The sequence below is a fragment of the Oryzias latipes genome, chromosome 6 (genome assembly GCF_002234675.1).
Source record: "Oryzias latipes chromosome 6, ASM223467v1".
Classification (NCBI taxonomy): domain Eukaryota; kingdom Metazoa; phylum Chordata; class Actinopteri; order Beloniformes; family Adrianichthyidae; genus Oryzias; species Oryzias latipes.
The window spans coordinates 26,015,282-26,032,648 of record NC_019864.2 but is presented as its reverse complement, the minus strand read 5'-3'; the positions used below and the strand labels follow the sequence as shown (position 1 = coordinate 26,032,648).

General features: G+C 42.7%; 1 protein-coding gene across 2 annotated transcripts in view; it reads right to left on the bottom strand.

Moving 5' to 3' along the window:
* Positions 1 to 6,123: 6,123 nt before the first annotated feature.
* Positions 6,124 to 17,367, bottom strand: part of LOC101167706 (guanine nucleotide-binding protein G(o) subunit alpha) — a 102,974-nt gene continuing 91,730 nt past the window's right edge. Inside the window, exons 7-8 of one of the 2 annotated variants that reach the window (XM_023955984.1) lie at positions 10,164 to 10,317; positions 6,124 to 8,246 (exon numbers count right to left, since the gene is read on the bottom strand). In XM_023955984.1, coding sequence (XP_023811752.1) covers positions 8,059 to 8,246; positions 10,164 to 10,317 — 342 coding nt within the window. In that variant the 3' untranslated portion in view covers positions 6,124 to 8,058. Of the gene's footprint in view, positions 8,247 to 10,163; positions 10,318 to 13,803; positions 16,073 to 17,367 lie in introns of those variants that run through there. The other variant, XM_023955985.1, reaches the window with a different exon arrangement.

The window sequence follows — 17,367 nt, the reverse complement described above, 5'->3', positions numbered from 1 at the left end:
CATGGTGTAGTGGTTAGCACTCAACTCAAAGTGAGAAGGTTCAAATCCCTGCTGGGTCCTTTTTGTGTGGAGCTTTTCTCCTCATGCCTTTGTAGGTTTTGTCTGGGCCCTCTGGTTTCCTCCTAAAGTCCAAAAACATGCTTCATAGGTCAATTTCCACCTCCATTTTGTCCAGAAGAGTGCATGTGTGTGTGGGTGAGTGGGTGGCCTTGCAACATTGGCGACCTGTTCTGGGTGAACCCCGCCTTGGCCCCACTTGGATGGATGCAGCAGCTTCTGTGATGGAGGTTTCATTCAGTGGTAAATCTGCAGCGTGTTGTGTTTTATGGAAGCTCACTGGTGTGTGGGATAGTGAGTCTGTTCCACAGGTTGTGTTGCTCATTTTCTCTCATTTCATCTCTGTTTTCTGACAGATTTACCTAAAGTCCAAACAGTCATAGGTTTTGGCTTTTCCTTTTAATTCTATGGGACGGCAGTAATTATGTCACTGTGAATGAGAAGGCCAATCATGCAATGATGCTAATTGTGTCAATGAGCAGCTGTGGATTTATTAATGTCACTAACTATCATGTTGGTCTGCAGCCTCCAGGAGTGGAAGCTACTTAAGTGGATCAGAGTGAACAAAAAAAAAAGGAAAATGATGGAAAACGCCTGCGTGACTCAGACATGTGAGGAGTGAGAGGCACGTTAGGGTGGAAATGAGAAGTGTCAGTCCAGCCTCTCTGCTGACCTGAAACCGCCTTTTCTTTCCAGTCCTGAAGTGACAGAGACTCATTCTACATTATTGGTGCTGATGGAAACAGATCGCTCAGAGGAAGAGCGACATGCGTCCACTGTTTAAAGGCAGCGGGGAAAACTGCTGATAAAGTGAGGAGGACTTCAATCTGACGTCTGGATGTTCGTCCTAGAGAAACACAGAGGAGTGGAAACAATCCCTCATTAGCTGGGAGTCCATTCTGGTTTAAAATGGTGTCAAAGCCAGACCTGGAGATACGTATTCATGCATTTGCCTCCAGTGGGTTAGATTACTTTATACCATGGTCTGGTTGAATACTCGATTCTGATTGGCTGCTTGGTGTGCATTAAAGCCTGATAACCGTACGGTGAAAAAAGAAGTTCCGGTCACCTAGCTTAAATGTTTTGTATCACTGCGCCGACTTCTTTAAAACAACCTTTTGCTTCATCATTTGGACAAAAACAAGCGGTAAGAGGTGAACTTTCTCTCTGAACTGATGCTTTATTCAACCCATCGGGACGATCAGCATATATATATGTATATATCGCTGAATCTTGACTGCAGCGGTGGTGCTGCATCACGTAACATATAGTCCGCTTTTTGTGAGAAAAGCGATCCAAATCGGAAAAAAAACAAGAATTAAGGACTAAAAACTGGTTATTATGTATTGCTTTTGTAAGTGACCATGGTATAAGCAGGTTAATGGCCTTTGAAGTGTGCGTTTATTACTTTTTAACGCACTTCGCGGAAGCAAGGCGTGCGTCCACAGCGTGCGTTAAAAAGTAATAACGCACACTTCAAAGGCCATTAACCCTTACGTAACGCCCTGCTCATTGGCCTCCCCAAACCAGCTGTAAACAGCTTCAGTCAGCTGGAGTCCTGACTGGAACCAGGAAGTACCATCGCATCAGTCCTGTGCTCCGGTCTCTGCACTGGCCTCCTGTAGCTCAAAGAATAGACTTTTAAGCAGCTCTGCTTGTTTACAAGTCTCTCCATGGCCGCGCACCAAAGTACATCTCTGACATGTGAGCATCATACGAACCATCCTGGACTCTGAGGACCTCAGGGACCGGGGAGTCAGGACTAACCAAAGGGGAATCAGCATTTCAATCCTTTGCAGCTAAAAGCTGGAACAGTCTCCCTGAGGTTGTGAGACAGGCCTCTACTGTGCTAAGGTTCAAATCTAGACTCAAAACATTCCTGTTTAGCCGTGTTTATAACTGAAGGGTCCTTATCCACACCTCTTTTCTTTTTTTCTCTCTTTCCTTTCTTTTAAAGCAAATTTTATAATGATTATGTACGTTTTTAATCTTTGCACTGTGATGTATTGTGATTTGAATGCATTTTCCTGTTTTGTGAAGCACTTTGAATTAAAGTGTGTAAGAATTGTGCTATATAAATAAACTTGCCTTGCCTTTAAGAAATTCAACAAAAAATCTCGTTTTTCTTTTTTCAATATTTTGTCATGTAGCCAAGATCAGAAACGGGCAACAGCGCTGGAGCCTGACGTTCCAGATCCAACTATCTTCAGAACCCGCTGAATCCCTTTCTGGGTCACGGGGCTTCCAGAGCCAACCCAGCTGCTGTTGAGCAAACACGGTGTACACCTTGGACAGGTCGCCAGATTGTAGCAGGGCCTGACCCTACATTCACAGCTAGGGGCAATTTGGAGGCACCGATTAACCAATGAAGCTCGTTTTTGGATGGTGGGAGGAAGTTCCTTGAGAAATTCCAAGCATGCACGCAAACTCCACACAGACGGGTCTTAGCAGGGATTTGGACCAGGACCTTTTTGCCGTGAGGTGAGAGTGCCTGAGTTCCAGATTATAAATGTTATTTGAATGAATCTGCGTGTGTTCTTGGGCTTTACCGTCCTGATGGTATTGGAATTGCTTCTCTCCAGCAGTTCTTGCTGTGAAACTGATAAAAAAAAAAACTTTATTTTCTGACAGATGTGGATCTTCTTCAAAATCCTTCGGTGAAGCCACATGTTTTCAGCAGATTTGCTTTTATCTCACAGGTTCTTCTAAATGAGTTCACAGTGGAACCCCAACAAGAATATGAGAAAATCGGAACTTCTTTTCTACTGAAAGCTTTTGGAGTCTCTGTGGAGATGAGATGTTTCTTCTTGACTGGTTCTGTCCTCAGCTTTCTCCAACAAGCAGTTCTCAAACCCAAAGAAACACATTACGGATCCATCAGGACAAAGAGCCCAGGTCTGAACCTCCCTCAGTGAAGGTCTTGGTGAAGCTCAGCACATGGTGGACCTTTCATGCTCTTCTCTGTTGTTCAGGTCATGCAGCTGGTTCTGTTCGGACGTTCTTTGGGAGAAAGAATCCTCGCTTTTCATTTATGAAGAAACTCAGTTTCAGAGAGAATTGATGAGAGAAACTCCTGACCTCAGGCTGGAACCTCTCTGTTTGGGAAACTTCATCCTTTTTGTGTTTGTTTGGATCCGGACCGGATATTTTTTCCTTCTCACGACTCTTCCATCTCCCCTCCCCTCCCACCGACCCGTCAACATACAGCACTGTTGTGCGAGCCAACGCGACAGCAGCCCTGCAGGCAACGCCTCTTTCCCTGGATCCCGGTGCTGCTCGCTGTCTGCTGTCGTGATACGCTGCCGGCAGAAGTCAATGCAGCTGGAGATCTGGTTTGCTGGGGCGCCATGGGATCTGACACAGACCAGAAACCAGACTTTAGTAGACTTTTCTATTAAAATGAACCCATAGACACCTGAATTCATTTCTAGCTATGAAAAAAACACGTTTAATAAGTCAATTCTTAAGCCTTTCAGACTGAACTACATCCACACACACACATATATATATATATATTATGATATATTACCTTTTGCACACAAAAGAACCGTTTTTTATGAAATGTGTTATTTTCCCCGAGTTAATTTCCAACCTAGTATTAAGACGACTTGATCTCTGAGGCTCCGCCTTTTGCTCCATGAGGGTGTCAACCTAGAGCCGGCGTCGGCAGTGTCAGCATTTTGCCCACGAGGACAAACATCAGAACTTTTGCAAAAACTGATGTGCATATTGTGTATATAAAAGCAAAGCGTTTAGCCGATCACCGCGATCTCTGTGAAGAAAGCGGGTGTGTGTCTTAGCCTGGGGGCGGTCCTTGCAGCACAGACTCTTCCTGGAAGAGGCTGTTCCTCACTTTATGATGTCACAATGTGAGAACCCACTCGTTTCGGTGGATTGGGAGGGGCTGGTACTCACAGCGCAGTTTTTAGAGGAATACCCAGAAATGTGTGAATGGATCAAAATACTGCTTTGGGGTTGCTTTTTTGTGAGTAATGAACATTATAATACACCTAATAGGTCAAAAAAGTTAATTTTGCATGATATAGGCCCTTTAAATAAACTGGGATCCACTCGCCCCATTCTGTAGTCTCACGACAGCAACCTGCTCCAAACGGTTATCCTGGCCTGACTCCTACCTGTCCTGCGTTTACAGTTTCCTCAATGATCTGGGCTGGTCTTCACACACCTCGTACAGTGGAAAAGAGGACGGTGACTTTTAGGCTTTTTGAAAAAAAAAAAAAGTATCTTAAATAACAACATTTCAGATTCTTTTGCAGTGTTTTGTGGGAGCAGTGGTCCCCAAGCTCCTGGCCGTGGACCGGTACCGGTCTGTGGGACACTCACTACCGGGCTGCAAAGGAAAAGAAAAACGACCAACAATTTTTGAAATTAATAAATTACACGTTTTATTTATAATTTGATTATGAAGGAATTTTTAGTTTTAGTTCTCTCCGCCACATTTAACTCATTCTTGACGCGTGTTAAGTGGCTTGTGTCAGAAATCCATTTGCTACTTTCCCAAACTACTTTTAGTTTCCACTTTAACAGTTATGGGTTAAGGGAAAATCTAGATCATATTTTAAAGGTTCCTACATGAGATTTATTGAACAAAGACACTTTAAAGCAGCTGCAGATATTTGTGGAGGATGAAAACAAACTTTACCCTCAAATGTTAAGGGAAGTATAAATAAATATCGGATGCCCACATCAGCCTCGTCCTGACCGCTCCATCAAAATAGAATCTGACATTAACCCGGCCTGAAAAAGTTTGGGGCCACTGTTGAAGAGAATAATCATTTTTTCAGGTGATTTGGTTTTAACCGATCCGTACCACACTAAAGTCCCAAAACCTGACTTCTGGATCACCACAGGATCAATCATACTAACTAAACCAAAAGCAGTTTGGGGTCAAAGGGACTCTGACAGGGTGTGGATGTCCTGTTGGAGGTGGACAGCAGTCATGTTGCTCAGGTTCTGAACGTGTTCAAGGGATCTGAGGAATGGTGAGCGTTTAGGAACCTTCAGGAAGTCTTCAACCTTCACTGAAAAGTCTCTACACTGTCAACTAGAAATGCTCAGGAAATAAGATCGACATTTTCTCACTCACTCCGATCATGATTTCATTTATTTTCAAAGCGTTCGTGGTTGTCTTTTAATTATGATTAGGTCATTTTGAGGCTTATTTGAAAAATGTGTCATTTTAGAACAGTTTCTTAAGAAAGTTGTGGGCGGGACCGTTGGCCTGGACCAACCTCGTCCGCCCTTCCCCTCCCTGTTGCTGAGAGCTCGGAGCAGGAAGCTTGTGGCCCGCCCAGCGTATTTTCTTCATCACAAATGCAATCCTTTTCAGCTGGCATTTTCTTCATCTGCTCCTGATTCACAATGATTGGAATAAAGAAATACTCAGGAATGAAACGTAGGGCTTCATTTCTTCATATATGTCCTCCACAAGACAACACAATTTTCATCGGAGTCGGTTTGTTAGAGGAACTCTGAGATCTTTACTAAAACCTAATTTTTTTGCTTATTTGTGTTAAATTGACAACAATATTAATAAAGTTCGTTTTTTTTTTTTACTACCATTTCTACCACAACTGCAGCCATATCTCATCATTTTTGTTCCTCTTTTGGTTGTTTCTGGTGCTTTTTTAAACATTTTTTTAGAGAAACTCCAGATGTGTGCCTGAAATATGTTCAAGAAAAAGTGTCAGAGATTTCTGATGGAAAAAGAAAAAGCTGATCTTCACCCACTGGACATTCGGCGAATCAGAAAGCAGCTGCACAAAGAAGAACGGGCGATTGGAGACAAGAAGAGCTTGATTTCTTTTGTGTAGTCATGAAAACAGTGGCTTTTTAATGTAAACACTACATTCGATTGGTTTTCCAGCACGGACATCCCACATGAAATAACAACCATTCACTAAAGAAGAGTAGAGAGGGGGAAGAGAGAGAAAAAAAGCTGCACAGAAAAAAAGCATTCACCGGGTAAAGAAGAGAACAGAGAGGAGGTAAAAAATGTGAGGAAAACAGGAAGAGAATGACAAATTGTACACGGCTCTTTTTCTCTTTTTAAAAACTAGAAATCAACAGAGGTCTATATAGATCCACGGATAGATAGATGGATGGTAACATAGATTAGGCATGAATAAATACGAAATTTCCAAATCTACATCTTGTGTGTGTTTGTGAGTGTGTGTGAGAGAACTGTGCTTTTCATTATAGACCTGGAAGGAGTGCGGCAAACTCAAAAAAATAAAATAAAAGAAGGAAGGAGCATGACTTTTTACAGCGTCGATGTGCGCACATGCGGCATCCCGAAGCAGCGGATGCAGCCAGAAACGTGCTCTCCCCAAAAAACAGTGTTTTGTTTCGGAAATCATAAAAAATAGATATTGTTATAATATTATATTTAATCGTTCGGAGTCAGGCTAAAGTGAGGACACGGTTCTAATGCAGGGAATCAGGCAAAACGGTAAAGAGGAGGGGGTCAGTTCAGAGCATTACAAGAACGCGGGGGTCAGTCCGGGATGTCCGGTTCAAAGTGGAACCATCTGCAAAATGTTTTCATTTAAAAAAGGGTGAAAGAAGATTACATGATGATATTGTGAATAACTATGCTGAAGGGTTTTGTTCTTTTCCTGTTCCCGCTCCCAAACCGCTCTCATGTTTTTTTTAAACATCTGCCCCCTCTTCTTTTCGGCTGGGGCTATTTTCTCAGCTTTTTTTTGTGTTTTTTTTTTTCTTGTGTTATCTTTTACTTTTTTTATTAAAACTTTTCTAGTGTTGCAGTTTTCATGAGTAGCTTTATACCATAAGTTATCTCTTTATACAAAGGCTTGAGTATCTCATGCTATCTTTTTTTTGGGGGGGTGGGGGGGGTGGGGGGTGTTACCCTGCAGTCTGGAATTTGGAGCGCGAAAAAAATTAACTGAGATATAAGACGTGAGAGCGATCAATCAATAAATAAACGAATAAATTAACCAGGAGGCATTCTTTCTTTTCTTTTTTTCTTTTACATGGAGGGTTAGACGGTTATAGGTGAATAGGTTTGTATACTTGCTTCTAAAAGCATAGCTATCTACAGTGCAGTGCCTCTGTTTCATGGCGCTGACATTTAGGACACAAAGAAGGTTTCCTGTTGGCTCTGAGGCCCGGCTGACATTTGGCTGATATGCGGCTGACGTTCGGCCCGTGCACAGACGTACGGAGAACGGAAACGCCCCACTTCCTGTCGATGAAAACCGGGTCTTAAACGCAGAAATGGTTCAGTCCAGGACAAAACCGACATTACAAACGTCTAAAAAAAAAACAAAAAAAACGTTTTTTCCAATGTAAACAAAACACTTAAAACAAACCAGCTTTTCAGCTTTGTCTTCTGGTTAATTTTTTTTAAACACATTTATAAAAAAAAAAAAAAAAAGTTAATATATAATCACTAAAGAAGCAACAATAGGAGAAACAAATGCAAGAGTCATGTGAGGCAAACTGAAGTAAAAGTCAGTGTAAAGACTGATATGGTTGTAATAAATATCCACATGATCAATAGAAATAAACAGCCATTGTAATTAAAGTAACAATACAAAAAAAAAAGTACAGGCTTCGGTTTTGTTACAGAAGACACACAATAGAGCGGCTTTCATCGACTTTGTTCAAGGAGTTTTCAAGGCTGCAGGCTTTACTATTAAACAAATTTGATTGCTTGGCAAAAAGACTGAAAAACATCGGGGTGGGGTTGGGGGGGTCAGAGCAAGAAAAAACCAAAACAAAACCCCGAAACAAGTGTGGGCTTATCACCTTGTTTGTAAGGTCTTGCTTTTTCTTTTGCATTTTATTTTCTTTATTCGTTACAGATTCCGAGAACCACCATTGTTGCCATCGTCATTTCAACAGCAGTGTCAGAGGAACACGGGGAGGGGGGGGGAGGGGCGGGAACAGGAAGGGGCGGGACAAGAGAGGGGACAAAAAAGGAGGGAAAGGTCGTTACAGGGCGTCCGGGCGCGCTCAGTACAAGCCGCACCCTCGGAGGTTGTTGGCGATGATGATATCGGTCACGGCGTCGAACACGACCTGGATGTTTCCTGTATCCGTGGCACAGGTCAAGTGACAGTAGATTTCCTTGTTGGGGGAGCGGTTCTTGCTCTCGAACTGTGCTTGAATGTAAGCCGCTGCGTCGTCGTAGGTGTTGGGCCCTGAGGGGGAGGACAAAGGAAATGGGGGTGCGTTCATGAAGGAGTTCACAAGCACACCGGTGCGCATTGAACTCTGGGAGAGGTCAAAGGGGAAACCCTCATAAACGCGTGGAATTTGATATGGGCGGGGCCATTGCTTGTTTGAAGAATGGCGCTTCTCTATCTTCCCCGAGGGCCCAAAGCGCTTTACAGTCCCATTCACAGACTGATGGCGGCCAACCTATAACCACGGGGTGAATCGTATCGAATCTATTCTGGAAATTATGGGTGGTTAATTTCCAGCCATAGTCATGTGGCAAACGGGTCACTAAGACTTTTAACAGCAGAGCTTTAGCTCCAGTGTTGACTTTCCTTCAAATGTTCCAGTGGATTCTGGAGCATCGAACAGCAGCTTTGCACTCAAGTGTTTAAGGCAACCAATGTAAACCTGCAGATTCTGGTCCAAAACCGATATAAAAGCCGCTTTTGTTTTTCCATGTCAGACTCGCCTGCTTTAGGTTAACTGCCCAAACGGTGAAAGAGTTACTACATGTCAAAGAGAGCGTGTTATTTACGTGTCTCCGGCGATTGTTAAGGGGGAACAAAACTCCTGCTCACTGCTTCACAACCCCGGGCTGTTTAAAGGGGAAACGTTTTAGGCCTCCGCCATTAAGGTTAAAGTTTACATTAAACACTGAAGGAGACAAACTCTGGACTGAAAGTTTAATGGATTAAAAAAAATGGTTGATGGGGAAATTCAGTTTAATGTAGAGGCACTAAAATAGGAGCGAACATTTATCAAGCTATGAGATGATTAAAACTTTAAGGTTGCTATGGAAACCCCACCTTCAAGGCTAAAAGTTTGGGTCTAAATGTGACAACAAAACTTGGTAATTACGTTGATGTTGAAGGTGTCAGGATGAGCCTTTGGTGTTTCTTTGGTCCCTGAATCATCCTTTTAGTTTGGTTTTCTTCTGCATTCCAGTCTAGCGCCATCTTGTTGTCACCAGAGACTTTTTTTAAAAATCAGTTTCATTTTGTATTGTCGATTACGAGCTATCTACAGATTTGAACTGCAGACAAGGGAGCCTCACCACCAGCCAGTACCTGTCCTCAAAAACTCTCAGTCTTCTGCAGTTTCTCACCAACAGCAGCAGCACACCGAGTCCACCGTAAACAGACACTCAGGTTTAAAGTGTAGCGTTTCCTCACGGTTTATAAATTACAGACAGTAAATGTCAGGACGGCGCTCCTGCAGAGCTCTGATGCAGAACTAAAATACTGAGCAAGCAGCTCTTAATCAGAAGGGTTTAAAAATGTCACTTTAAGTCTGGAAGTAACTCAGTGAGGACAGAGTACTATATTCGAACAGCAGTGTCCTCACTTCAACCCGCTTCTGAGACTTCAGTTCTGAGTGTCTGAAGTGACTTTCTTCCAAATCTGAAGTCTGGGATTATCCAGATCTGCTTTTTCATGCCACCAGAGAGTCCCGCGTTCACTCTGCCTCAAAGAAGCTAACTAAGCCTTGAACATTTACCAAATCATTCTCGTTTGCTTTATTTGAAAAAGATTTTGTCTTTCGTTTTAGTGCGTCAGCGCTCAGTTTCGGGGAAAAACTGCAGCAAAATGGTTCCAGAGAGAAACAGATCGTTGATGGTTATTTTCATCCTGACATCTCTGCGGCTTTTAAAGGTTCTTCCTTTGGAAAACAGACAGAACCACATTTTATTCCTCCACTGCCATGACAAAAACACAGAGGGGGAGGAGGAATAGAAATGTGCTTTTTTTTCATCCTCTTAACCAGCATCTTCTTCCTCCCTCCCTAGATTTTTTTCCTCCTTTTAAAACATTAAAAATGAATGTTTGAAGCAGACTTTTGTGCTGCATCAGCAGCAAAGGGAGGAGCAAACTGTTTTCTCCCTCATCCGTCTGCTGTACCTGTGTACTCCGGGAAGCAGATGCTGAGAGCGGACTTCTTGATCTTCTCTGCAAACAGGTCCTTCTTGTTGAGGAAGAGGATGATGGAGGTGTCGATGAAGAACTTGTTGTTGCAGATGGAATCAAACAGCATCAAAGACTCGTGCATACGATTCTGCAGGGAGACAAGGGGAAAGATGGAAAGGGAGAGAGGGAGATGAGGAGGCAGAAGATGATGATGATGATGATGATGATGATGGAACAAGCGTTTAGTCATCAGACAAAATGAACGGCTTCAACACAAACCAATTTTAAGCTTGATGGGGAGGAAAAGCGTTTAATTACAGGAGCGGTGTTCAGTGTCTCTGGGTATCAGGCATTCTGGAAAAACAACTTCCTCAATAAATAATTACAGCTCTGGAAAACACATAAACTGCAGGAGGAAGATCAACAAAGCTCTCAGACATTCACACTGGAGTCCATTGCAAACACACAGATGGAAATGAGCAGTCGGGTGGAGTTACTCATGTGCTGCTTTATTGTTACAGTCTCATGTATAAATACATCAGGTTATGACAGCAGTGAGGGACGAACAGCAGAACACAACAGTTTCCAAGGGGACGTGCCGGAGCGCACACGCTCAGAGGCTAGATCCAGGACACTCGCATTTCCCAGCTTGAAATCTGAGTCCTGAATGCAGCTGCAGATTTTCTTTTTTTATTTTATTTCTGGTAATAAAATGAACCTTTTTGACCTAGCAGGTAAATACTTGGGCCAGCAGCTTATTCTGTTGGAGTGCAGCACAAAAACAGCATAAAGTGCAATCGCTTCTTTTGTGGCACCACCTGCTCCAATGCCACCCCCCACCCCACTGCCCCAGGTGAATGATTCACCGATTAGTTGATAAAAAGAATTCACGGCCGAAGGCGCCGTTTACTAATGTGGGCGTTACTGCTGACCCAGCAGTCTCCACCAGAACCCAGAGGCCCGGCGGATCAGATCATAGTTCTGCTTCGAGGCAGCGCTCGTCTTCAAATTTACACACCGTATGTTACGACTATGATCCAGAGAGGCGTTCCTGTGTGATCTGACTGCTCTTCAACCAGCGGGATTACAGCTTTGACTTTCCCAGCATTCCCGGTGCGTCGCAGATCAAAAGATGGGCACTTTTTTTTATTTTTAATTTTCAATGGATGGAGGCTGACCTACACCTTACAGCAGAGTTTGAACAACCAAAAACCTAGAAAAATGGAAGCAGACTCTAAAGCAGTAAATGCGCTTTCTTAGTTCGGACAGCAGGTGAAGCAACCATCACTAAAAAAAAATGCTGCTTCTTCACAAAACGATGACAATCCGACAACATTTTGTCATTGCAGAAAAAAGGCTTAATGTTAAGGTTTTTAAGGGGAACTGAAAAACACAGAGATCACAACAATATAGCAGGTTCAGTTAATCCCAGTGGATTCTTTTATCTTTATTCTATCAAGAGGCTAAAGTTCCTAAAAATAACTAATAATTACCATGTATGACATATTTTAAAACTTATATTAGCTGATATCTAAAACAGTTGATAATTGTTATTTACCTTCACACCGTTTCTGTATTGCAGATTTACTGACATCTAGTGTCTTAAATTGCAAACTGCAAGCAACTCAAAGATCTAAGAAAAAGCTTAGGAGTACTTTTTTTTTTAACCGTGTTGCAGGTTTTTTAAGCAGCTTTGCTCTAACATCTGCTGAGTACAAAGGAGAAATCTGGAGCTTGGGATTTATTGGTGGACGTTACATTTTGTGTGATTATAAACTTTTATACTATGGTCCGGTTGGATACTCGATTCTGATTGGCTGCTGGGTGTGCATTAAAACCTGATAACCGCACGGTGAAAAAAGAAGTTCCGGTCACCTAGCTTTAATGTTTTGTATCACTGCGCCGGCTTCTTTAAAACAACCTTTTGCTTCATCATTGGGACAAAAACAAGCGGTAAGAGGTGAACTTTCTCTCTGAACTGATGCTTTATTCAACCCATCGGGACGATCAGCATATATATATATCGCCGAATCTTGATTGCAGCGGTGGTGCTGCAGACATCGGACTGGCATGACGCAGACTATGTGTTCGGTGATGCGGCGCATCACGTAACACATAGTCTGCTTTTTTTTAAAAAAGCGATCCAAATCTGAAAAAAACAAGAATTAAGGACTAAAAACTGGTTAGTATGTATTTCTTTTGTAAGTGACCATGGTATAAGCGGATTAATGGCCTTCGAAGTGTGCGTTATTACTTTTTAACGCACTTCGCGTCGGTTGGTTCAGGCTTCCATGGCGTGCTTTAAAAAGTAATAACGCACACTTTGTCGGCCATTAACCCTTACTGTGGCTGTTTTTTCTTTGTTTTGCAACTTTTCGCTTAGAGCTTTCATCGTCCCCCCTAAAGTTGAATACATTTATGTGGATTAGCTTCAAATGTATTGCTACACTATTGGTGAACCGCCTGCTGTTGTTATGATTGATTGATTTTGTTCTGGTCTCTTAAAAGTTTGTCCAACTTGGTTTTATTGTGTTATTCATTCATAATTCTTTGTGTTGCCTCACTGACTTGTTACACGTTTGTTGACTAACAACTGGATCCTATTCTGTCATAATGAAGTATTTAGTCTGTTGGATATAAAAAGAGACAAAACTTCCAGCTGCTCTGGTGTTACAGGGCGTATTACATGCCTAAAGTAAATACGATCACATAAAAAGGTCGATTTTAGCTCATTCAACACTTTTTCCGTCTTTGACTTGAAGAACCTTTAGATCAGGTATATCATGGCGTGTTCTTAGACTGTATGAAGTCAGAGGAGGTTATGGTCAACTGAGCGCGCTCAGGTGTCAGTCAGCACACATGGGAGGCTGCTTGGTTAGAAACGATTGTAACATTTAGCAAAGGAAGGTGTTGTGACATTTCCAAAACCCACGGGCCTGCTTCTGCCTTCAGCGCATGTGCGTGTTCATGTGTGGAAAGGGTAGAGAGGTGCCTTGTGGGTAGTTAATCCACAGATACCGACTCCCCCACGAAACCCATGGGCTTCCGCTGTCTCCTGAACAACATGCGCACACATGCACTGACCTTTCCCGCGCTATTAAATGACACACCTGAAGCTCGACGTGTGTGTGGAAAATTGGCGAGCGCACACGCACGCAACGGACTGATCAACAGCCTTAGGGGGGAATCTCTGGCTTTAATTAGGGAGTGGGGCATGAATGGGAGGAGCTTATCTGTTTGTTTTTGATGAAATGGTAGTTAGAAATGCAGGGTGAGGCTGTGACGAAAACACCAACAGCTGTTTTCAAACGCTGACCACACTGAGCGTGCTCAGATCAGGTCCACAGTTTTACAGAAAGCCTCAGTAACAGGTCCATGTCCTTATCCCTAAAGATTCACATCTGGACTTAAAGACCTTGCATTAACACCGCCTGTGGAGCAAAAGGCATAATGCTGCGACTTTATGAAAGATGTTAACCAGTCTGCATCTGTAAATGATCGTTTCATCATCCTCACTGACTGAAAAACAGCCAACTGAGGTTCAAGAAGGATCGTTAAAACTCAGACAAATGACAAATTAATTGGAAGTTTAAAAAAGATGAGTTTTTTTAAATAAAGATTTCCTTCTTTTCTCTTTTTTAATAAGTAACAAAGTGTAATTAATAGAATGATCCAACTGTTAGTGATTTTAATTGGTCATGCTTCTGTCATAAACAGTTAAAAAAAACATATGGGATTTCAGTAAAGCAGAGCAGTTTAATCTCACATCTGCTGAGGTTGGTTTCTTAATTTGGAGAGAATAAACCTTTCTACATTTTCTAGTCAGCAGGTGGCGCTGTAAGGGTGTGCCGTGGGGGTTGCTTGGTGGTTTGATGGCTCATCTCTACATTCCACATGTCTGTGGTGCGTTCACTGACACGTGGGGGATGCCATGTAGAGAAAAAAGCCACACAAACTTAGAGTTTAACGGTACACCTGAACTGTCCAAACGTCCCAAATGTGAAACTACTGACTAATCCTGCATGAGGATGAGAGGCTAATGGTTTGGACGCCATTTCTATAACGAGCGAGGAGTCCGCCCTCTCACTACCTCTCTTCAAGAAAACTTGTTTGTGTTTTGGAGATTCTGCTGGTGGCATCCGTGTGATTTTTCCTTGATCCAGCTTTGAAAGTAGAAACTAATGTTTTGACAAGAGACAGACATAAAATCTGTCTCATGCTGGAACAATTAAAGAGGATTTTTTTTGGCTGTTTGGTTTCATTAGACTTCAAACTTATGCGTTAATAACCCTTAAACATCGATGATGACGCCTAAAAAACACGCTCTTGATGATGAATCAGCTGACTTTCAAGCAGAGAAAAGCCACTTTGCATAGATCAGCAACACTTTAGTAAAATCTCAGTAAAGTGTTTCATATACTTTACTGACATTAAGTGCTGCATAATGGCGCACATTCTCCATGGCATTCTCAGCTGATTTACGTGGATTGGGTAAGTTACTGTAAAGTGTCACAGAGCTGCTTTTCTTGCTTCAGAACTCCAGTTCAATGCGACTGTCCCTCCTCAGGTCTCGCTTTTAAAGTTCAAAATCCAATGTGTGACATATGAGAGTACCTATCCAGAGTACATTTCCATGCTCACATCAATAATCTGTACCAAACTGTGCTCGAGCCAGGCCGCTTGGCTTCTGCAAACACTCCATGGCTCGCACTCATAAAGAGCTGGAATGCAGACGCCACTCTCTCCAACGAACAGTAGGTGGCAGTTTGAACTCCGGTCATTGCTTTACCACCAGCAGAGAGAGGGCTTGCTGTAAAAATTTAGGTGGTATAAAGCTCAATGCGTACCTTATATTTTGCACTATGGTTTATTTTGAAGGGCATACGGCTGTTTGCAGGAGTGCTTTTAGTGCCAGAGTCCTTTAAATTCTGCTCGGGCCCACTTTTAACACCAGAGATGTCGCCCGCGACACCTTAACAACACACGACAATGTATATCCAACGGATTCTGGCGTGGAGAATAGCGGCTTTGGATCTTGGCTTAGTGCCGATATGCAACACTTTGTGTAAAATGTAACGGTGCAAAGCTGCTTTTCTCCGCTTCAGAATCCACAAATATTATGTTAATTGCGGTTTGAAGAGTTGGGATTTTTCAAAAATCATCAACACTGGAGCTAAAGCTTTGGTGTGAAAGGTTTAGTCTTTGAATGGACTGATCACAGCAGCCAAACTGCGCTTTTTCAGATCGGGTACAGTACAGACTGTCAAGCACGTAAGCCCTAAGCCAGGCTTTCCAATACCAGGCCTCCAGGGTCGGCGTCCTACATGTTTTCCAACTAACCTGCCGCTGAAGCTCCTTATTGGCTAAACACACCTGATCAAGGTAATCAACAGCAGGGTTTCTGGAAAACCAGCAGGAGGCCGGCCCTCGAGACCAAGAGACAGACACCCCTGCCGTAAGAGAATACATGAACGTGAAGAAGATGAGGGCTGATGATGGTTGTGTGCTCCCGTAAGAAACTTAAAGGATTAGGATGAGAGGCTGTTTCAGTCAGCTGAGCTGGGGGTTTGAAAACACAACGAACTGCATTCACTAAGTCTTCAGCCGATCAGGCTGCGGCGGCATTGCGGGCAGCCTGGATGCTGCAGGGCAGTGCCGCATTCTTTAGTCCCACATGTGACATGTACAGGTACATGCCCACATCAACCAAGTTTATCAGTATAGGCCACACCCCCTCAGATTTTTGGCTATGATGACATCGGTGACTGCGTCAAAGACAAACTGGATGTTGTTGGTGTCGGTGGCGCAGGTCACGTGGGAGTACACCTCCTTGTTGGGGGACTTGTTCTTTCCGTCGTATTGAGCCTTGATGTAGTCGATTCCATCCTGGTACGTGCTGGGACCTGCAAGGCGGACACACAAACACAGGCATGTCACACAAAGCAGCAGTCAGGCTGCATCTTCACAATCTGTCATCTTTGCTTCCACATTGGGGAGGCGCCTCCACTGTTTCATGTAAAGCTTTCTGGAAATCTTGAAACTAAAACCTCTGCAGAGTTTTTGCTTTTGATGAAACCATCAGTTCTGACTGATGTTAGTTTGAATAAATGACCTGCGATGGAAAGTAACCACTCACTCTGAGAGAAAAAGAACTGAGCCCCTACATGTAAATAATTGATCATACAGCAGCATGGAGAACCGTTCAAACTCAGCCTGTTATGAGCTGCAGGTTCATGTGCCAGCTTGAATTGGCTCTGATGCTGCTGGAATGAGGCTAATCGAAGGAACTAGAGCCATTTTGGTTTCGACGGCTGCTGCCTTTGTTGTGGAAGTCGGCCAGCAGCTTTACTGTTGGTCTACAGAGGAGAGAAGCTGCCAAAAATCTAAATAAATTGGATAAATACTGAGAAAGATTCATAAATAGATGAACGTGTCATAAAAAGGATCAGATTAGCCATAAACAACAACTAAAATTTAAAAATAACATCTGTTTTCTCAGCATTTGTCAAATGCATCAGTGGAAAGATGTGTTGATATGTTTGTTTTTTCAAGTTTCCTTTAAAAAAAAAAAAGCAAAATTGTTCCCATTTTGTACCAAAATACCAATATTATAATTAATCAGTCACAAATTAAGTTTCACATCATCTTTTTTTCTGTTTTTGATTATCCTTGTTGTGCATTAATGTTTTCATATTATGGATCAAATCGATAATAAATAAAAGTTAAGGTTTGCAATTGTCAAGAAAAGGGAATTGTTATCTTTAGTGCAAGATATATGTCACAGATGAAATAAGAAGATTCACTTTGTTCTTGCCAAACTGACAATTTGTGTTGTTGTATGTGTTTCGAAGGTTTGTATATATTTTTGTTCTAGGAACAATCTCAGCATCTTTCTTTTAAAATCTGGCATCTCCGGTGCTCCATAGTTGTTAGTGCATCAGCTTCTTCAGATCGCTCTGCAGTAGAGAGCGATGGAGAGCGATGGAGAGCGGAAACGAGAACAGCTCTGGAATTCTAATCCTCTCTTTCTCACACTCTCCGTTTAGCCGTTTCTCCATCTTGCTTTCCCACAGTCTGGTTCTGTTTTTTTCATCTTTTTCTCACACTCCCAGCGTTCTCACTTTTTGTTGTTCTCTGCCAGAGTCCTACTGTTTTGTCTCGTGCTCCTGATTGGACCGCGGGAATGCTCACAGCTCCC